Genomic DNA, 21229 nt, shown 5'->3' with positions numbered 1-21229 from the left:
CTTCTCTTCCAGGACTACCTGTTCACGGAGGGTGAGCTGGTCTTCCAGCCTGGGGAGACCCGCAAGGAGGTGCAGGTGCCCTTGCTGGAGCTGACAGAGATAGACACCCTCCTCAACAACTGCCAGCTCAAGCAATTTGCTGTCGACCTCCTGCACCCCAAGTACGGCGCCAAGATCGGCCGCTACCCCCAGACCACGGTGACCATCGCTGACCCAGGTAGGGGCTGCAGCCGGGCAGTGGCAGCGGGGGCTGTGGGACCTCCTCCCCAGGCCAGCCCAACCCGGTGCGGTGCACAGAGTTCCATCCTCGCCCAAAAAGCCGCAGCGAGGCCCCTCCAGCTCCAGCCGGTAGATTTGGGTCCCCCTCTAGAGGCACGAGTGGGAACAGTCAGTGGGTGGGGAGAGGATGGATCGTCTCCCTCGGTAAAGGAAATAGCATGGATTCTTAATTCCTTTTCCTTGGGAAATTGAATGAAAAGCCATAAAAATAAGAGACAGGTAAGATTTGCCATGAATGGTGAGTGGTGATTCCTGTGGCTGGACAAGCAAAACTGTCATCAAGGGGGTCAATGACATAAATAATAATAATAATAATTTTCACAGCATGGCAGGGCAGTGCTGAGAGAGACACGCTTTCTTCTTTTTCACCCAAGGGGTAGGACTGGCACTGACATAAACTTTTTTGTCTGCAGAGCTGGTGGATGGTGTCCCCCCGATGACAGGCCTGGCCCAGGTCCCTCAGTCCCCCAAAGGCCGCCTGGGTGCACCACTTAATCCCGATGCCCGTGCCCTCAGCTCCAGGGAAATCAGCTTCAACTGGTTTCCTCCACCAGGAAAACCCCTGGGCTACAAGGTAAGGGGTGAGTGGATCCCAGGGAAGAGTGTGGGTCCCCTCCTGCAGGTGTTTCACCCAGACATTTGTACCAAAGGGGTCCAAGTGCACATCCAAAGGAGGGAACAAGTTCACCCCTCCTGGTCCCCTCCATCCTTGAGGGACCATTTCTGGTGGATGAGAGATATGCAAGAAAGATTCCTGGTGGGTTCATCTCCAGTTCCATCACTTATCATGAAGTGCCCAGACTGTCCTGGCCTCCCATTTCAGAGGAATGCCCCTCCACCATTCCCAAAGCTGGTTTAGTAAGAGACAAGCAATTTCTCACCCATCATGTGAGGTTCTGAAGGAATCACGGCTTGCACTTGCTTTGCCAGGTGAAATACTGGATGCAGGGAGACCCTGAGTCAGAAGCCCATCTCATTGATGTCAAAACCCCATCAGCAGAGCTGACCAACCTTTACCCCTTCTCCGACTATGAGATGCAAGTCTGTGCCTACAACGCCGTGGGAGAAGGGACTTACTCGGACATCATCCGCTGCCGCACGCTGGAGGAGGGTGAGTGACCCTCACCTTCCTGCCCTGAATGTGGGAGCAGGCTTGTCCCTCTGCACCAGGGGCAGGGTGAGTGACCCCACACCTTCCTGCCCTGCACCTGGGAGCAGGTTTGTCCCTCTGCACCTGTCAGGATCTCTAGCTTATCAGAGTGACTCTAAGAAAAGTTTGAAAGTCTCTTTTCCCAGCCCGAGCTCTTGAAGAATGAGTCAGGGCTCTTCATTTCTCGGTCTCAAGGTTTATTGCATCTTATCTATAAAATATTTTCTCCTACCCTGCCAAGGTCCATCCAGCAGGACAGTTCCAGGCACTCTGCCTGCCCCCAGGGTGGTGTTATGTCTTTATACTAAAAACTACGTGTACAATATTTACAATTGCTTTCCAATACCTATCACCTATGTTAGACAGTGAGCTTCTACTCTAAACCAATTTGTAAGTGCCACCATCACAGCAGAAGATGGAGGCCAAGAAGAAGAAGGAGAAAGGCTGAATAGACCCAGTTCCCTCCATCTTGCCTCCTGAGCCCTCATACCAAAAACCCCAAAATCTACTTTTCCACCCCCACGATAACTTCAGTATTATTCTACCTAAACTCTGTGGCTTGCAGAGTTTCTTCTAATCTTCATCTAAGGCTGGTAATTTGCTCCAAGGGTCATAATCAAAACCACAGGTGTTTTGGGCTCTGTGCCAGGGTCTCTGAGCCCCCTGGCAGGGGTCCTGGCCATCCTGGACAGCCAGAGGGATGTCCTGGGTCCTGACATGCACCCAGCACCAAGGGCAGGGCTCCAGCCCTGAGCTTCTGGTGCTCTCAGGGCCAAGCACAGAGTGTCTCCCACTGCAGCCCAGCTGTGATCTGGGGAACTCTGGGTTCCTGACTCATGGGCACCCTTTGGTTTTGCCTCTCCAGTGCCCAGCGAGCCCGGGCGCTTGGCTTTCAACGTCGTGTCTTCCACGGTGACCCAGCTGAGCTGGGGCGAGCCCGCAGAGACCAACGGGGTGATCACAGCCTATGAAGTCAGCTATGGCCTGGTCAATGAGGACAATGGTAAGAGCTCATTTTTGGATGGGACAGTCCAGCTGGGCTGAGGGGCTGGAGGACGCTTCCTGCAGGCTGGGCTGGTCCCAAACAGCAGCAGCAGAGCCAGAGCAGATCCAAGCATGTTTCTTTTGAGAACTGGGGTTTGGATGGGTCCCTTCTTGATGGAAAGAGCACAGAAAAACCACCAGTCAGGATTTAACTCTGCAAATGGCAAAAAATCTCTGTTCCCATTCAGTTACATAGTGTTTTATGTTGTTTTTAATCTCATAAACTTAGTTCAAAGGTGTAGATGAAGGGGTGGGGTGCCAGGAAAGAGTTATTTGTGACACACCAGCAACAGAAGACTTCTCCTGTAGATTGACTTCAGCCTTGGGTTTGGGCATTGCCCTGAGGCAATGCTGTTTGTTGTGAGCAGCCCAAAGAGCTGCTGCACTTTCTCCCAGAGCCAGACTGTATCCTGACACCAAAATGTGGGGTGTTGTGGGGTCCTCTGTGCCTGGTGGGTGACATGCTCGTGCCTTGCAGTGCCCATCGGGCCCCTGAAGAAGGTGCTGGTGGAAGAGCCCAAGAAGCGTGTGGTGCTGATCGAGAACCTGCGCGAGTCGCAGCCCTACCGCTACATGGTGAAGGCCAGGAACGGCGCGGGCTGGGGGCCGCAGAGAGAAGCCACCATCAACCTCGCCACGCAGCCCAAGAGACCCATGTCCAGTGAGTGCCAGCCTGGGCAGGGGCCACAGGGGCAGCAGCAGTGCTGGGAGAGTTCCCCATCACGCCAACTGTGACGGTGTTCACAGGGGCCTCAGGCTGAGGGAAGAGATGAGGATTTGACTCCATGTTTCAGAAGGCTTGATTTATTATTTTATGATATATAATACATTAAAACTATACTAAAAGAACAGAAGAAAGGATTTCATCAGAAGGCTAGCTAAGAAAAGAATAGGAAAGAATGATAACAAAGGCTTTGTCTCGGACTCTCTGTCCAAACCAGCTGGGCTGTGTAATTAGAAACAACTAACATGGACTAATCAAAGATGCACCTGTTGCATTTCACAGCAGCAGATAATCAATGTTTACATTTTGTTCCTGAGGCCTCTCAGCTTCTCAGGAGGCAAAATCCTAAGGAAAGGATTTTTCATAAAAGATGTCTGTGACACCCACAGACATCCTGTTTGCTCTGCTGCTCCAGCCATCCTGGGAATGCTGAGGGCCAGCCTGAGCATTGTTTGTCTGGTGTTTTGCTGCTTGTCTAATGGCCCTTTCCACCTCTCCTGCAGTCCCCATCATCCCTGATGTCCCCATCATTGATGCAGAGGGAGGTGAGGACTATGACAGCTACCTGATGTACAGCGCAGACGTGCTCCGCTCTCCAGCAGGCAGCAAGAGGCCCAGTGTCTCTGATGATTCAGGTTCGTGTCTCTGAGCTTGAAAAGATCATTTCTAACATTCATTTTCCTTAACAGCAGCTTTCAGCAATGAGCTTCACTGCTCCTTTCCATCTCTCAGGTGATCCAAGTTGTGGAGATGGTGGAAATCAGCATTTGCAAAGCTCAGTAGCTGCATCCATGGGAACACTTGTCTGGTCACAGTGTAAATAAGGCCAGTGCCTCCTTGTTGTAGCCATGGGGCAAAGAGAAATCTCAGTGTGGGGTGGGAGAGGAGTTTTTCATGCCCCCTCCCCGCTCATCTTCTCTTTGTGTTGCCATTTGGCTGGACCGTGAGACAGCAGCAAAAAAGCACCCGCAAAGACACAAACCTCTGAGTCCCCTGGATGCTCAAGGTCTAGGCCAAGCCAACAGGAGGGAATGCAGCAGTGCTGGGAGGGCACTGGCCCTTCTTCCTCCATCCCTTCACTTTCTGAATGAGGCTGACTCCCTGGTCCTGTGCTGGGACATGAGCCATAAGTGAAATGATGAGGTGTGTCTGTAGGATCTTCTCTGGAGGGTTCTCCAGGGCCTGGCACCCAAGAGTGAGCTCCTGGTCTTTTCAAGGTGATGGGAACATCAGGACTCTGACCACCCTGAGTGCACATCAAGGAGGGAGGAAACCTCTCCTGAGCAGAGGACAATTGTTACAGACTCTTCATGCAGGGACAGGAGTACGGTGGGACTTTGCCTCTCACCTTTTGTCATGAGGGACACAGGGCTGGAAAACAGCCCGGGGGTTGAGGAGCCCCCCTGCATGTCACCTCCCAGCTCTCTCCACCGACTGATGGCTGCAGCACCTGAGCTCCTCAGCTCACACCTGGAACACGGGCTGTGAACAGGCATCATCCCCACTGCTGCTTGTCCCTTCCTGTCCCCAGCAAGCAGCACGGAGGTGGTGGGTGGCCCACCCTGGCCCCTGCAGCCCGTGCCAACACCAGTGCTTGCCTTGTCCCAAAAGGCTCCAGGTGGAAATTTGTGCCGTTGCTGGGGGAAGACCTGGACCTCCGCCGCATCACCTGGAGGCTGCCACCCGAAACCATTCCCCGCCTGTCTGGCAGCAGCCGCCTCTCCTCGGACACCGAGGGGCTCCTCCCCGAGGAGGACAGCGCTGTGGCTGCTGGCACTGCGAGGAGGAGCGCCGCGCCCCGGCCCCAAGCAGGTGAAGGACGGCTCCTACGGCACTGAGTGTCCGGTCTCGTCCTGCTTTGAGCTGAGGAGCCCGGGGAGGGGCGCTGTGCCCCCTGCCTCCCCCTGTGTGCCCACCCTCGTGTTGGTGTGATCTGCTCCAAAACCTTGTCCTGGTGTGTCTGCTCACACGGGTGGCAAGGTAACCCCCATCTCGGCACGGACTTGGGAGCCTGCTAGCAAGTTGCTTCTACCAAGGCTGGACCTTCGAGGCAGGAGCAAACTCAGATGATACCTGCTAAGTGCCACCTCCAAGGGCAGCTCTTCACAGTAATTAAGTGCCCTGAGCTGGGCAGGTCTGCTGAACTGTTAAACAGAAATCACTCTCTTGTAGGTGGCTGATCTCTCCTGGCCTGCTGGGAGGGGATGGGGATTTGTTTGTCAAGGCCCAGAACAACAGAGCGGAGTTTGCTTTTCAGATCCTGCTGAGATGGGATCCAGAATGAGATCTGGAGAAACGTCCTCCATAAAGGGCCACTTTCCTTCTTCCACCTTCTTCTAAAATCTGAAATTATTAACTAGTGTTTGCGTCTAAGGGAGATGTGAGAGAATGTGGCGAGAACCACAAGGCAGTGCCCCAGCAGGGCCGAGGTCTGGAGTTACCTTGGGCACCATGGGTGTGTCTGGTGCAGGGAGAAGTCTTTGTTTATCTTTGTTTCTGCATCTCATGTTTGGTGTTGTGGCCTGTTCTAGATGTAGCGTTCCAGAATCACCTTCCAGAGTGGCTGAACCTGGGATTCAGCCAAGGCAGAGGGGGCACCATGATGCCTCCTGCTTCCTCCCCATGGAAAGTGGAGCAGCAGCTTTGTCCATGACCATGTTCCTCACTGTGTGCCCTCTTCCACAGAGCACTTGATGAATGGCCGGGTGGACTTCTCCTTCCCCGGCAGTGCCAGTGGCACCCTGACCAGGACAGCCAACACCAGCTACCACCAGCTGAGCTCCCACGTGCACCAGGAGCACAGGGTGATGGGCAGCTCCTCGCTGACCAGAGACTACTCCACAATGCTGATGGGGCACGGTGAGTACCACAGGGGTGGGACCTGCCCTTCCCTTCCATCCCCGTGATTGTCTTTGGACCTGCACCCTGAGGTCCTCGTGGGGTGAGGACTGTGCTCACAGCTAGGGTGGCCTGTGACCCACAGGTCCAGAAGGTCATGTCCCCACCACGGTGTCCTGGTGCTTTGCTAAGGCCTCTCTGCTTCCAGACCAGTTTGGAAAGGGGTCCCAGCCCTCACAGGCAGGGTGCTCAGGGAAGGGAGCTCCATCCTTATCCTCACACCATGAGGCACTCCAGGGAGAGCACACGTCTCTTCTCCTCACTCTTCCAGCACTCACTCTTCCAGCAGTGTGGTTGCCTTTCAGCTCCACGTGTGTCAATCAGCTGGTGCTGACAGAAGGTGGCTTAAAGATTCTTCAGACCTGAGCCTTAAAAAGTCACCTGTGCAGGAGTCTAGGCTGAACCTGATCTGAAATCTCCAATGGTGTTTTTCTCTTTCTTCTTGCACCACTTCTGTAGATTACCCAGGGACGCTCCTCCCTCCCATCCGTGAAGATGCTGGGAGGACACTCCGGCCCCGGGACGTGGGTTTCAGGAGCAGGGCAAAGGTGAAGGGTTACTACCCCAGCATTGGCTGTCGGGACTCTATAATCATGACTGATGGGTCCACAGGGATGTGCAAGTTCATAGGTACAGCCTGTGCAGTGTTTCCTCCCAGCCACACATCCCATAACAGCCCAGCCACCATCCATCCGTGAGCTGCTGCCATCCACTGCTCACCCCAAACCTCCTCTCCATGGCTTGCTGTGTGCTGTGCTGATCTTCCTTCTGACCCAGTCTGCACCTCCATCACATCACCTTTCCATTTGCAGGTGAATTGCAGGTTTCAGCCCACCTGGACTGATTACCATTCACCATCACCGCTGCCACCGCGCTCTGATCACCCCATTGTCCCCATTCTCTTCATTCCTAACGAGCTTCTTGTTCTCAGTCTTACTCCACAGGCCTTTGGAGAGCTCTTGGGGAGAACGTGTGCTCCTTATGAGATGTCCCTCTGCAAGCTCCTTGTCAGTGAAGGGCTTCAGTCCTGGGAGGCTGCTGAGCTCTCTGTGAGCCTTGTGTCCTAGTGGGATGAGCTGAGGAGCACCTAGATGTGGTCCCAGGCCTCCTAAACAGGGTCTGGAGGGCTGATTTAGCTGTAGATTAGGGCCAGTCTTAATTGACCTACACCTGATGAAGTCTATGAAGCTTCTGGACGGGGTGCTTAGGGGTGAGGAAGGTCACAGCCAGCACCAGGCCCCTTCTCTGGGCTCTCTGTTTACATTAGCTTGTCCCACCCAAGCTTGGCACCCTGAGGCTGTGGGACATCCCTGTGGCTGTGCAGAACCAGCCAGTCCCCCTCATGACAGGTCAGCTTGCAGAGATGACATCTCACCACGTCCTCCCCGAACCATCAGGACCATCCCATGTCTGCCTGTGCCACCCCCTCCTCTCCCCCCGCCCCCTTAACTCCCATCCCCAAAACCTCCAGCCTGATGTTCCCTTTGTGCCTCAGACTCCAGGAAGCCCCTGGGCATCCCTGACACCCCCACCCGCCTGGTGTTCTCTGCCCTGGGCCCCACGTCGCTCAAGGTGAGCTGGCAGGAGCCGCGCTGCGACAAGGAGGTGCAGGGCTACAGCGTGCAGTACCAGCTCCTCAGCGGAGGTCAGTGGCACCCCCTGGGCTGGCTGGGACTGCTGGGTGCTGGGGAGGCTGCTCTGGGGCTTCTGGCTCTGCATGATCCTGCTCTGAGCCAGGGGGATTGCACCAGGTGATCTCCAGAGGTGCCTTCCATCCATTCTACCATTCTGGGATTCAGGGTCCTTGTCTAGCTGCCTTTTTTTTGTGAGGAAATGTTGCAGCTACCTCACAGCTTTCATTCCCTGTTTCTCCTCGAGGGAGAGCAAGTCCTGGAGTTGCTTGTAGAATCATCTCTCCTCCAAAAAAGAACCCCTTTTGACTGGTTCTCTCCATCAGCACAAACAACTTACTTGAATTTTTTTCAACACATAGGACTTGGAAGAAGGATTGAAATGAAAATATCTTATTTTTACATGAATCTCAGGACAGTATTAGTGAAAATATAATTCTTTTGTCTGAAACTCATTGAGTTTTCAAGAAGATGTTGTTTCTCCCAAGCCTTTTTCTCCCTGCACTACCCATTGTTGGTGGCGAGGTGTGATGGAGATGGTTGGGGAGGGACCCTGGATGGCTTTTGCAGGCAGTTTGAGACAGAGTTTAGGTGAAAGTTGCAGCTCTGTCTTTGTGCCTGCAACGTGGTGTTGACATCTCTTGCTTGTGTGTCCCAGGAGAGGTGCAGAGGATCACCATCCCCAACCCCAGCCAGAACTCGGTAGTGGTGGAGGACCTGCTGCCCAACCACTCCTACATCTTCAAGGTGAAGGCGCAGAGTGAGGAGGGCTGGGGCCCCGAGAGGGAGGGAGTCATCACCATCGAGTCCCAGGTGGACCCGCAGAGCCCGCTCAGCCCCGTGCCAGGTGAGCTACTGGGACAGGAAGGTGGCACTGGTGGCTGTGCTGCTCTCTGCAGTGCTGGCCTGGATGTTTTATCTCCTCTTGACACATCCTTGTCGGGATCTCTAGCTGGTCACAGTGACCCCAAGAAGAGTTTGAAAGTCTCTTTTCCCAGCCTGGCACTTGAAGAAGGAGTCAGGGCTCTTCATTTCTCAGTCTCAAGGTTGTTTATTGTTTCTTATCTATAAAATTCTTTCTCCTGCCCTGCTGAGGTCCGTCCAGCAGGACAGTTCCAGCCACACTGCCTTCTCCCAGGGCAGTGTTATGTCTTTATACTAAAAACTATGTATAAAATGTTTACAATTGCTTTCCAATACCTATCACCTATGTTAGACAGTGAGCTTCTACTCTAAATCAATCCACAAGTGCCAACATCACAGCAGAAGATGGAGGCCAAGAAGAAGGAGAAAGGCTGGACATGCCCAGTTCCCTCCATCTTGCCCCCTGAATCCCCGTTCTAAAAACCCCAAAATCTACCTTTTCACCTTGTGATAAATTCACTATCATTCTACTTAATTTGTCATGGCTTGCAGATCTTCATCTAAGGTTGGTTACTTGCTCCACGGGTCATAATCAAACCCACAGGCATTTTGGGCTCTGTGCCAGGGTCTCTGAGCCCCCTGGCAGGGGTCTTGGCTGCTCAGGACAGCCAGAGGGATGTCCTGGGTCCTGACACATCCTCACCTCTCTTTTCCTTCCTCTCAGTTTGGAACAGGACCTTCTTCCCCACACTCTCACTTCACACTCTTTGTCCAGGAAGCTGAGCCCTTGCAGCTCATTCCATAAATGCTCTGTGCAGATCCCTCCCAGGCTGCCTTTGCTGTGATTCTGACTTGTCTCCTGTGCCCTGGCAGGTACCCCCTTCACCCTGAGCACCCCCTGTGCCCCTGGACCCCTGGTTTTCACTGCCCTCAGCCCGGATTCTCTGCACCTCAGCTGGGAGAGGCCCCGCGAGCCCAACGGGCCCATCCTGGGCTACAGGATCACCTGTGAGATGCTGCATGGAGGAGGTACAGTGTCACCACAGCCCCCTTGTGCTGAGCACCAGACACCTCCAGCTAAGGCAGCAATCTGCTGCATTTTGGCTGGGACCAGGAAAAGAGCTGTTTGCAGATAAAGTGTGGGCACGAGGCTGATTCCAGGCCTGGGAGATGGTGGCTCCTGACACTTCATGCCATTGCATGGTCTGGGCTAACAAATGTGGTGAGAAGAGGAAGGACTTAATCCAAAACTCCATGGAGGGTGTTGAGGCTCCCCACTGCAGTGAAATGGAGTTGTTTTAACCCTCAGTAGAAGTGGATGCAGGCCTGCAGCCCGTGGGTTGTAAGGCTCAGGGACAGCCAAGGCAGCAGAGTTGAGGAGTTGTGTGTTTGGAGGGATCATTGCTCTGATCTGTCTTCACCACCTTGTGTCTCTGGATTAGGAGAGCCCAGGACAATCTATGTCGAAGGAGACAACCTGGAAACCACCCTGACTGTGCCCCACCTGAGTGAGAATGTCCCATACAAGTTCAAAGTGCAAGCCAACACCACCCAAGGCTTCGGGCCTGAGAGAGAAGGCCTCATCACCATTGAATCTCAGGACAGAGGTACAGTGCCCTTGTCTTTGTGGAGTGCAAAGAGAAACCTCTCAGAGCAGGGAGCACAACTCCTGAAGTCACTTTCCAGCTCTGGTGGTGACTCCATGCTCCATGAAAGACATGGAGACAGTTTTCCATGAGGGCAGTGCTGTGCCTGGTGAGCACTGTCCCAGTCCTGGTGCATCAAATGAGGGAGCACCTGCCTGTGTTTAACTTGTGGTGAAACTTCTGCCTGTTTCTACAAATACCTGGAGGCAGCTTCTTACTGCCCAGTGTGAGACCTTCCCAGTCCTCCCTGTTCCTCCTGACCCTAGCTCTAATATCAACAAGGGAAGATTCCTGAGCTTGCTGGTGCTCACTGGGCAGTGTTGAGGATTTGGAAGCTCTTTGTTATTTCTTGACTGTTATTTCCTTTCCTTCTCCCCAGGTGCTTTCTCCCAGTTTGGAGGACAGCAGTACATGAGAGAAGTTTACAAATTCCCCACTGACTACACCACCAAAACCAGCATCAGCCATTCCTCTCTGGATCCCCACTTCACAGGTAGGGGCTAATTGTTGCTTTTCAACCCTCAGAAAACAAAGGGTATTTCTTCTTTCCAAAGGTCTGAGGCTGCTTTTATCAGGTGGGATTGAAGAGGGTCAGCTCTTTTCCTCCCCTGTGTCCCTGCTTTGCCCCAGGGAGAGCTGCAGCCATTTCCACAGGTGCTGCCCAGTCCTGGAGGAAATGCTGCATTTGGGAGTCCTCCAGCACTATCACTAAGGACCAAATCAGAGCTCTTCCTGCAAGGTTCAATCTCTTCAGAGCAGACAGAAACAGAGCAGTGGGACAAACATCTTTATTCACATCAGTGTAGTTGTCCCATGTTATTCCCCTTGAGCTCATGGGTTCATGCTGAAACATGGAGAGTTTGGGAGCTGTCAAGAAATCCAAACCCTTGGCTGACATAGCAAAGCACTGGGTCACTTGGTGTAGTTGTGTTTGCAGAGGTTCCAGGATGAGGGAAGAGATGAGAATCTTGACTCTGTGTTTCAGAAAGCTGATTTATTATTTTATGATATATAGTATGTTAAAAGAAAAGTATATATTAAAACTATACTAAAAGAATAGAAGAAAGGATTTCTTCAGAAGCCTTGCAAGGAATAGAAAGGAATGATGATAAAATCTTGTGACTGACCAGAGTCTGAGCCAGCTGACTGTGATTGGCCATTAATTAAAAACAACCACATGAGATCAATCACAGATGCACCTGTTGCATTCCACAGCAGCAGATAATTATTGTTTACATTTTGTTTCTGAGGCCTCTCAGCTTCTCAGGAAAAAATATCCTAATGAAAGGATTTTTCATAAAATATGTCTGTGACAACTTGGTGGGGAGAGGTCCCTAAATGCCATTTCCTATGATGGAAAACTCGTGCCTGGAGTCGTGGGGCAGAGCAGACCCTGTTCCCTATGACCCCACCCTTCCCTTGCAGATGGGATGCTGGTGACCACGCAGCACGTGGAGAGCTCCAGCAGCACCCTGACCCAGGAGTTTGTGAGCCACACGGTGCTGGCCAGCGGGACCCTGAGCCAGCAGCTGGAGAGGCAGTTCTACGAGGCCTGAGCTGGGGCAGGCCGAGCACCAGCAGCACTTCTGGGATCAGTGCCAGGATTTATGGAACAACCCAAAGGGGCTTCACCCAGCTGGTGCCTGGGCAGCTCCTCCCGCAGGCACAGACCCTCTGAGGCACTCCAGGCTCTGCACTTCTCCTCTGGAGCCCAGCACACTCAGAGCTCTGGGTGTGCGAGCTCATCCTCCAGGGCAGAAATTGGGGTGTCTCCATGGCTTCAGCCTCCCCAGGTAAATGGAATGGAATGATTTTATTGTCAGGTCCACCGTTTTGAGAGGATCTCAGGTGTCAAAACCATGATTTGTAGAGGGTCACCATTTCCATTTTTGCTCCAGGCTCTCTGGTGACTCACCTGTCCACTGGAGTTGTTTTGTTCAATATGGGGGTTTTATGAGAGCTGCAAGGTAGGGTTTTGGGGTAACCTGTGCTTTCTTATTGCACCTATTTGTGTCTGTCCTTTGCTGCTGACATTTGGTACCACGAGAGCAAAGACTAACCTTTCATTTGTGTTGCATTACTTCAAGGCCTCAGATGCTTTTTTTTTTTTTTTTTTTGCATACAACACTGTACAGTTTTCATAGTATATATACAAATATATATAAATGTATTTTATTATTTTATAAAAAAATGGAGGTGGATGAGATCTATGCTGAATGTGGAGGCTACACTGGAACTGTGGCTGCTGGGAAACATGAATAACAGGAAGAAATGAGTCAAGGGCTTGATCCAAAGGCCACTTTAACCCTGTGATGAGGCTGGTGGGCTCTGCCTTGGACCCTTCAGCCCCAGAGGCTCCAGTAGGAGGCTGCAAGGGCCCAGATCCACCCACTGCAGAACATCTCCCAGCTGGAGCACTTGGGCACAGAAGGGCTGGGAGCTTCCCAGAGGCGAGAGACGGGAACTGTGCTGGGATTCCTCACACAGCTGATGTGGACAGAGGGAGATTTCAGGGCAGAAGATGTTGGGTACCTTTTAAAAGACTTTTTGCCCAGCAGCAAGATCCATAAAGGGACCTGTGCTCCATCAGTAAACACAAAGGAAGAGCAGGCCTGGAACAACAGGCACTCCCACTATCCCGAACAAGTCTGAGAGTCCTTTCTTCAGCCTCAGCTTCAGCTCCCCTCACACAGGGCTGGGCTGAGCTGAGACCCTGCTGGGTTTGATGTCCCAGTGCTGGGCAGGATCCCTGGAGGCTCCCTGCCCTCTGCCAGGGACAACAAGCAGTGCAGCTTTCCCTGCTGTGTTCCAGCTGCATGGGAGCAGCTGAGGAGCCTGCCTGGAGCAGCAGCTGCCACTCTCTGGGTTGGAGCTTCCAGCCAAGGCAGCAGCTGCCTGGGCCCCTGGCAGCATCACCAGCCTGCTTTGATCTCACAATGAACCTTGGCTTTTTTGGTGGTTTTCTTTTTCTATTTCTTTTTTTCTTTTGGACTCTGAAGAAGAGCTCACCACCAACAGCTCCTTCTCCTCTTCAGGCATTTTATTTTACTGGGGGAAGGGCTGAACACCTTTCAGCCAAAGATGGATGTGGGTGAATCAAGTCCACGGGAATCTCCATGACTGCAGGTGGGGCTGGGTCAGTTTTGAACTTGGCTCCAGGGATCCTTCACCAACCCTGAGGTTTTACTGTGCCTTCAAGAAGCATTATTTCTCCTGAGCAAGCACCAGGGGCATGAGGCTGCCTCCCTCCCTGCTCCCTTCGTGCCTGGGGTTGGGATTTTGTCTCCTGCTCAAGGACTCTGTGACCCTTTAGGATTTGTGCCCCAGGGTCAGACACTGAGAACTGCCTAAACATGGACTTTCCCAAGCATTTTAACCAAAGATGATCCTTTTCTCCAAGAGCAGAGCCTGCCCCATCAGCTGCTCTCCAGGGGATCAGGCCTTCCCCATGCACATGCACTAACCCAGGCCTGTCTTTTTTAATTTATCTGCTTGTTGGAATTGGTGCTGTTTCAGCCTTTCCAAGATGGATCCAGAGCAGGTCTTTGATCAGATGGCTTCCTCTTGCACTCAATAAATATTTTCTCTATATTCTGCCTCTTTATTGTTGATTTTTTTTAAAGTAAAATAAAAAAATCTCTCCCTCCATCTGCAGCAGATGCAGGGCAGGGGCCAGAGGGAGACTCCCAAGCAGGAACTTCTGCCAGGTGTCAGTGCCTGCAGCTCCTGCACTGCCATCCCCTCCTGTGACTGCAGCTCTGCTAATGGTTCCTTGCACCAGTGCAAATGGAGATAAACCAGTATCCTCTGAGGAACACTCCCAAGTGCTTTTGGCCCACACAGGCACAGAACAACTATGCAAATGCTTTACTTTTATTAGGTAAGTGAGGCAGATGGACAAACTGATCCCCTTGGGAAAGCCTTGGGGAGGGAGGCAATGCCAGCCCAAGGTTCCCAGGGGAGGTGGTCACTCCTCTACATGGACAGAGCCTTTGCCCCTGCCGAGGGCTTGCTGAGGTAGAAGGTGGCTTTGCCACTGTATTTCTCCTGAAAAACAAGAGGAGCATTTGAGGCTGGGGTATGCCAGAGCTGGGGGGAAAGGCCCTGCTGGCCAGTTCCACACTCACCTACCTCCACTCTTCACTGAACAGTAACTCCTGGTCCTGTTTCCTCTCTCCCACCTCCCCCAGCCATTTATAGAGTGCACCATGATCTCATAGAGCAGTAAAATGAAGTTCTGCCTTGTCCACAGGCCCCATGTCCTGACACCCCCATTCTGCTGGAATTTCCAGCTACCTGAGCACACCAAGGTGCTGAGTTAGGGAACACTGGTGATGGCACTGAGGGCTATAACTGCCAGTGTTCAGCTCAGGAGTACCCAAGCTCAGCTCAGATCACTTTTCTGTGGATGGATTTGGCCATCCTGAAGCTCCCCCAGCACTTTTTCACTCCCTTTCTCAATGCAACAAAGTCCTGGGGCAGGGCTCTGTGACTGGCACGGTACTGAAGTGCCTGCAGGAGCTCAGTGGCATCAACAGTCTCAGGGCCATGGATGGGCTCCAGCAACCCCAATGGCTCAGGAGTGACAGTTCAACAATGTCCCTGTGCTGTGCCCCTGAGTGTCCCCTTGGGATCTTTCAGTCTCTTATTGTTGCCCCCCATCCTGGGACTTTTCTGCCACATACCTGGATGTGCTTCTTGGCTTTGTCTGCAGCCCCAGCCTTCAGCAGCGTCACCGTGCAGCCTCCAAAGCCTCCCCCGGTCATCCTGCTGCCATAAACCCCATCCACTTCCAGGGCTGCTGCCACCAGCTGGTCCAGCTCGGGGCAGCTCACTTCATAGTCATCCCTGGAGAGAGGAGAGCCGTGCTCAGCCCTGTCCTGCACCCTGGGCACAACCACTGCAGCCCTGACAGCCCCAGCTTGTGCAGCCACTGCCACAGCAGCAGTGCTGGGTGCTGCAGACCCTGGCCCAGCTGTCAGCATCCTCGGGCACCCTCACCTGAGGGAGTTGTGGCTCTCCACCATCAGCTTCCCGAAGGTGGTGTAGTCCTTGTCCTGCAGTGCCTGCGCTGCCTCCTCTGTCCGCGCTATCTCGCCGATGACGTGCCTGGCCCGCCGGAACACCTCATCCCCCAGGCGGCTCCTGGCCTCTGCAGGGACATTTGTGCTCCTGCAGCAAAGCCTCACAGCCTGCAGGATGCTGCATCCTGCATCCACCCTGTGCCAAAGCTTCCCTGCCCGCAGCACATCCCATCACAGAGTGTGCGCCCACCCACCTGCCCCAGGTCTCAGCTCCCGGGACACCAAGCTCCTGTGTTGTGGTGCGATGTAATAAACTGTTTCAGCTCTCCCAGTTCCTTCCCCAGGTATGCCAACAACCTCTCCCTTCCCCTCCCTTGCCCCCTTGCTGAGAGCTGTCCATCAATCTTGGCATTGCAGCAAGGGAGTAGTGTGATTGAGAGAGTTCAAAAGATGCCTCTCAGCCCTGGGGACATTGGGCCATCCAGGTGTCATTTGTCCCCTGAGACTTCCCCTCCTTTACCTGGCTGGTGGGATCCCTATCCCTTCCCTGCCCCTCTCCCTGGGGTTAAAAGGAACAGCAACCACGGGAGTTCTGCTGGAGTTGTTGCTGCATTCAGAGGCCTGTGGGCCAGAATAAAGCTCTGGATCCAAACCCTCCATCAGAACTGACTCCTTTTTCTTCACCTCGCCTAAAGCCTTTCTGCCAGAGGTAAACCTGAGCTCCTGCATGCCTGGAGTTGTCCCAAGTGCCCAGCTGCAGCACACAGCTGGCCAGAGGCATCTCTGAGGTGAAACCACCACAGCTGCCACCTCTGGTCAAGCAGCAAGGCCCAGACGAGCCCAGGCACGTTCCACCCGGCAATACTGCTATTTAATTCCAATACTCCTGATGCCCCAGGGAGTGACCAGAGGTGAGGGGAGGGCTGTGCCCACCTTCCAGCTCGGCCATGGTGGCATCCCTGAGGCTGGCCTTGCCCAGGGCCGCCGCTGCCTCCTCGCACTGCCGCCGGCGCGTGGGGTACTCGCTGCCCGTCAGCGTGTGCCGCACGTTGGAGTTGGTGATGAGCACGGCCAGGCTGGGGTCTTTCAGCGGCACCAGCTTGGTCTCCAGGGACCTGCAGGGACAGCTGAGCCATGTGCCCGCCCCGGCTCGCACACACCTGAGTCAGGTGAGGCCACGTGGCAGGCAGAGCCTGAGCTACAGAGGCAAAGTCCAGCAGGTTTAGGATTTCACTCCAGCACTGCACTCCCTCCCAAATATTAGTGCCATAACAGACCCTAAGGACCGTAGGAAAGACAAGCCAGGCAAGGAGCAGAAAGGTTGCAGGAGGAGGAATCAAGACCAGGAGGAATAAAAGCGCAGGCTGCCCCACGCCCATGAGGAGGTTCTGGGCTGCGTTCAAGGGTTAACCTCTCCCTGCACTCCTGCCCTCGGTTCATGGCCACGGGCCAGCTCAGCCCCAGCTGCTCGAGGAGGTGAGCACAGCACCTGCCCCTGACCTGCAGTCGATGAGCAGGGCGTGGCCCTCCTGGCCCATCACGGAGATGAACTGGTCCATGATCCCACAGGGCATCCCGGCAAACGTGTGCTCCGCCTTCTGGCACGCCAGCGCCTTGGCTGACAAATCCCCATCGTCTGTGCCACAGCAGAGACACACAGGTTAGCAGCTCCTGCCACTTTGTCCCTTGCCTGGGGGCAGGGGAAGCAAACATGGAGGTGAAAGGTTGTTTTCCCAAGGAATGAGGTTTTACAGCTGCAGGTGCTGGCTCCTGCACCCCTGCATGGCCTCTATGCCAGCCTGGACCTCAGATCCAGCTGGATAACTGACACTGGTATTTCAGGTATCTTGATTTTTGGGGCCATTAGGGTGGGGAGAGGATGCTCCCAAGGGAACTTCCTCTCATCCCCCTGGCCGTGGATTTTAGACGTCTGGGCAGGTGAGGCTGGATGACCAGAGGAGCCACACAGGCAGGGCAGTGCCAGCTGAGGAGTTGTTACCCGTTCACAGCAGCATTTTCCCAAGGGCTGTGTGATCTAGCTAAGGGCACCTCCCTCACCCCAGCTCCCCTGGAAGCAGATGCAGGGCCCAGGACAGGCTGCTGCCTTACCAGGGCAGAGCTGCTGCAGGAAGGTGTAGGTGGCCACCTCCAGAGAAGCCGAGCTGGAGAGGCCCCCGCCCAGGGGGACGTCACTGGCCACGACAGCGCTGAAGCCTGGCATGAGACCACCTGCAGGAGCAGAAGGGAAGGGAGGAGGGGGGCCATGAGCCCCTGCAGGGCTGTGTGTGCCCCACAGCTCACTGGGAATGGCACAAGGAGCCCCTGTGCAACAATCAGAACACAGGGTGACCCACAGCAGAGTGTGACCCTGCAGCCCCCCAAGCACAGGAACCTTTGGAGCTGAGATTGAGTTGGCTGAAGCCTGGTCCTGGCAGAGCTGCAGGATTACACAGACACCAGAAGAGCCTCAAAGCTGGATGTGAACAGCAGCTCCCTGCAAGGGGGGCTCTGACCCACCCCTCAGCCCGGCCTTACCCCGGTAGTGCTGGATGATGCCCTTGATGTAGTTGGCCCATTGGGGCTGCCCCGGGCTCAGGGGGCTGCTGGCAGTGGGAGCTGGGAACTGCACCTTGTGGGGCTCGTCTGCCTCTGCCGAGGTGGTGACGATGGAGATGGTCTCGTCCTGCGTGGGGGCTCCCACCAGCACCGTCCCCAGGTGCAGGGCCTGGGGTGGGGAAGGTGGGCTCAGACCCTGCAGCACCCCTTGGAGCATCCCCACGGGTGGCAGGTGACAGCTGTGGCTGCTTCAGCCCACAGCTGGAGCACCCAAGTGCTCTCTTTAGCCCCCAGAGCCCCACTGCACACTCTGGCTTGGCACAGAATTAAAATTCCTGCCTATTTACTGACCCACAGGGTCAGTCCTCCCACTGAATGCTGGGCCTGACCCCCAGCTCGGTGCTGCTTGTTGGGCTCCGGGGGAGAGGTAATCACGCCAAGAATGGGAGAGGCTTCGGGACGTTTCCTTGTCTGTCAGGGAATTCAGCTGACCTGCTCCCACGCTCCTCGGCCTCACAGTAATTAATTATCTGTAGATTTGATTTAGGGCTGAGTGGGGACTTCGCCGCTGAGCCAAAGCGGCTCGGAAGGAGCAGGAAGCTCCTGCTGCTCTGAACCATCTCTGCCACCAAAACATCGCTCTCTGGGAACGGGAAGTTGTTTGTCGGGGCTGCAGAAAAAAGGCTCCAGCCTCTCGGAGAGGTGGTTGGGAATAGAATCTCATCCCCGTGAAGCAGCGAGGAGTTGGTCTGCAGGGGGGGCTGCAGCAGGTCCGGCTCCGAACGCCGCGCTCTGGGCAGGGGATCCCAGAGGATCCCTCGGGGTCCTGGGTGGGCTCTCCTAGAGGGGACGCCCCGGGGCGGGGGTGGGAAGGCGGTGGCCGAGAACCCCCGTGGGCTGCCAGGCGGACCCGGAAGGGTGACACGGCGAGAGCCCGGGGCCGGGCGGCAGAGCACGGCCCTTACCATGGGCAGCACGAAGCCGTCATTGTAGTCGGTGTGCTCCCCGATGAGGTTCACCCGGCCGGGGGCCCACACCGCCAGCAGCGCCGGACCCCCGAAAGCCTCTTCGTGCACCCGGCGAGCGGCCGCCAGCAGCGCGGACGTACCGGGCTCCGCCATGGCCGAGCTGCGCCGCCCCCGATGGGTCCCGCACCGCCCTGAACCGCCCCCAGGAGTCCCGCACCGCCCCCGAGCTCCCCGAACCGCCTCGAGTCCCCGAACCAGCCCGAACCGCCCCGATCGCCCGAACCGCCCCCGAGCGCCGAGAACGGCCCCGAGCACCCTGCGCCGCACCGGGAGCCCCGAACAGCCCCGAGCGCCCCCAACAGCCCCGAGCACTCCGCACCGGGAGCCCCGAACAGCCCCGAGCGCCCCCAACAGCCCCGAGCACCCCGCTCTGCACCGGGAGCCCCGAACAGCCCCGAGCACCCCGCTCCGCACCGGGACCCCGCACCGTCCCCGAGCGCCCCCAACAGCCCCGAGCACTCCGCACCGGGAGCCCCGAACAGCCCCGTAAACCCCGCACCGCCCCGCACCGCCTGTTCTCACGGTGCTGGGAATCGCTGTCCGTGCGCATCCCTACGGACAGGGCGCACCCCCACACCCCGAGTGTCCCTGCTGGGGGGCCGGCACCGAAGATTCATAGCGCATATATCCATATGCCAAAGCCTGTGCTAATACACGTAGAGATTAATACGTGTTTGTTTTGCACATGTGTCTCATATATGCGGGTTCTGCCTGTGCAATGTATGGAATTTGTGTATCTGTACAGATCAATAGGTGTGTGTGTCACTGTGTTACACCGATGAACAGCAGCGTCTGTGCTTTCCGTTCAAGTGCACGTACACCTGTGTGTGTGTGTGTGTGTGTGTGTGAGGTTCCCCCAGCCCGTGGGGCCGGGCTGCTCCGCTCTGCTCCTGGGGCGGGGCCCATTCCCCGTTCCCGGTTCCTGGTTCCCGAATCCCTGTTCCCGGTTCCCGGTTCCTGGTTCCTGGATCCCATCCAGCCGCCGTCGCGGGATCGCCTGGCCCTGGGGCACGACGAGCCCATGGCCAGGAAGGAGCCGCTGCTCAGCGCCCTTAAAGGTGAGCGTGGGCCCCCCGCCCCTGTGCGAGCTTCTCCTGGCCGCGCTCGGTACCGGTCTGACCGGACCGACGGCGGGGCCACGCTGGGGCTCCCCGGGCCAGCCCCGCCGCCCGGCCGTGCCTTTGGGGAAGTTTACCCCGGGGGGTCGGGCCGTGCCGTGCTGGGGTATCGGATCCCCCCGCGGGGCCGTGCAGAGCTGTCCCCCCGATATCCCGTCCGCTCGCCCCGGCTGGGCACCCACGGCACCGCCGCTGTCTCTCCGCCCCGCAGGAGCGGTGCTGCGGCTGCGGGAGGCCGGGGGCCCCTGCACGGACACCTCGCCGCACCTCGTGTCCCTCTGCCAGCTGCTGGAGAGCATCCTGCGCAAGGGGCTCCGACGTGAGTGACCCTCGGGGCCCGGGCGGGCGGCGGCAGCGTGCCCAGGCCCGCGGCGAGGGGTCTCGCACTCCCTTTCTCCCGCAGAACCGGCCTGGGGATTCCGCAGGCGGGATTACTGGCACTGGCTGGAGCAGCTCCCCGCGGGCACCAGCGGCCGGTGAGCGCCCCGAGCTGGGCTGGGTGAAAATCTGAGCTGTGGTGGCGTCTGTCACCATGAGCCACACGCTCATCCCAAAGAGCCCAGGCGCAGGGAGGACGCTCCGGTTGATGCCAAAGCCGCTTTTCCTGTCTCCAAACAGGCCGGAGCCTCTGTCCGTGAGCATCCGCAGGGCCGCGGGCTGCGAGCGGGCGCGGACGGCGCAGGGCCGCGGGCGCTGCTGGGTGCGCTGGGCCCTGCGGGGGAAGGCGCTGGCGGCGGCCGTGGGGCAGCTGGCACAGAGCCCCCCGCTCCTGCAGGTGCGCACCGGGGGGAACGCTGCCCACGGGCGGTGGGCTGTGAAACGGAGGATAACCTGTGCTTTTCGCTGGCTTTCAGTTCTATGACCCAGGGAGCTCCATCCTCGGCAGGGAAGATCTCCGGGGTAAGATGGGGCTCAGCCGAGGCAGGATGCAGCCTGTGTTATGGCGCTGCACTACTGCTGCAGGGGAGGGGGAAGAGTCCACCGTGATTTTTCTAATCCAAACTTAGCGCTGGAATCTAAATACATTGCTGCAGTGATGGGAAGAAAAAAAAACCAAACAAAGTGTAAATATTTAAACATTATTTGAATTCATCTAAGGTTGGTTTTAGTGGCATGGGATAGGAAAATTTCTTCTGAAGTGTCTTCCATGTTATACATTTGTACCAAGGATTCTGGCTTAAACAGACCCAGTCTGGCTTTGAGGAGAGACTGTGTTGGATGGGCCTGGGCTGAGGGTGGCACAGGGGTTTAAATGGTTGCATTGCCT

The 21229-nt window shown here is 55.9% G+C and overlaps 2 protein-coding genes across 3 annotated transcripts in view; one reads left to right on the top strand and one right to left on the bottom strand.

Moving 5' to 3' along the window:
- ITGB4 (integrin subunit beta 4) overlaps positions 1-13872 on the top strand; it is a 35154-nt gene extending 21282 nt beyond the window's left edge. The window contains exons 27-41 of one of the 2 annotated variants that reach the window (XM_059485680.1): positions 13-217; positions 693-853; positions 1210-1390; positions 2295-2432; positions 2952-3134; positions 3701-3832; positions 4809-5009; positions 5883-6056; positions 6555-6725; positions 7591-7740; positions 8385-8573; positions 9464-9619; positions 10033-10197; positions 10616-10729; positions 11662-13872. In XM_059485680.1, the coding sequence (XP_059341663.1) occupies positions 13-217; positions 693-853; positions 1210-1390; positions 2295-2432; positions 2952-3134; positions 3701-3832; positions 4809-5009; positions 5883-6056; positions 6555-6725; positions 7591-7740; positions 8385-8573; positions 9464-9619; positions 10033-10197; positions 10616-10729; positions 11662-11792 (2451 nt within the window). In that variant the 3' untranslated portion in view covers positions 11793-13872. The remainder of the gene's footprint in view (positions 1-12; positions 218-692; positions 854-1209; positions 1391-2294; positions 2433-2951; positions 3135-3700; positions 3833-4808; positions 5010-5882; positions 6057-6554; positions 6726-7590; positions 7741-8384; positions 8574-9463; positions 9620-10032; positions 10198-10615; positions 10730-11661) is intronic. The other variant, XM_059485681.1, reaches the window with a different exon arrangement.
- Positions 13873-14095: 223 nt separating this feature from the next.
- On the bottom strand, positions 14096-18937 carry GALK1 (galactokinase 1). Its single transcript, XM_059485683.1, has 8 exons — positions 18782-18937; positions 17796-17985; positions 17370-17489; positions 16761-16896; positions 16194-16375; positions 15238-15388; positions 14922-15084; positions 14096-14283 (listed from the first exon to the last, which is right to left on the bottom strand). Exons 1-8 carry the CDS (start codon positions 18935-18937, stop codon positions 14212-14214), a joined length of 1170 nt encoding a protein of 389 aa, XP_059341666.1. The 3' UTR covers positions 14096-14211.
- Positions 18938-21229: the final 2292 nt, after the last annotated feature.

Source organism: Ammospiza nelsoni, chromosome 19 (assembly GCF_027579445.1).
Source record: "Ammospiza nelsoni isolate bAmmNel1 chromosome 19, bAmmNel1.pri, whole genome shotgun sequence".
Classification (NCBI taxonomy): domain Eukaryota; kingdom Metazoa; phylum Chordata; class Aves; order Passeriformes; family Passerellidae; genus Ammospiza; species Ammospiza nelsoni.
This window is presented reverse-complemented; position numbering and strand designations above follow the sequence as displayed.

What these genes read in the sequence shown, in the direction of transcription:
- GALK1 (XM_059485683.1), bottom strand. Translation starts at nt 18,937, where the DNA reads ATGGCGGAGCCCGGTACGTCCGCGCTGCTGGCGGCCGCTCGCCGGGTG. An exon ending in CACCATGGCCGAGCTGGAAG is followed by an intron (nt 15,389 to 16,193) that starts GTGGGCACAGCC and finishes ATGTCCCTGCAG; the next exon opens with AGGCCAGGAGCCGCCTGGGG. An exon ending in AAGCCAAGAAGCACATCCAG is followed by an intron (nt 14,284 to 14,921) that starts GTATGTGGCAGA and finishes CTTGTTTTTCAG; the next exon opens with GAGAAATACAGTGGCAAAGC.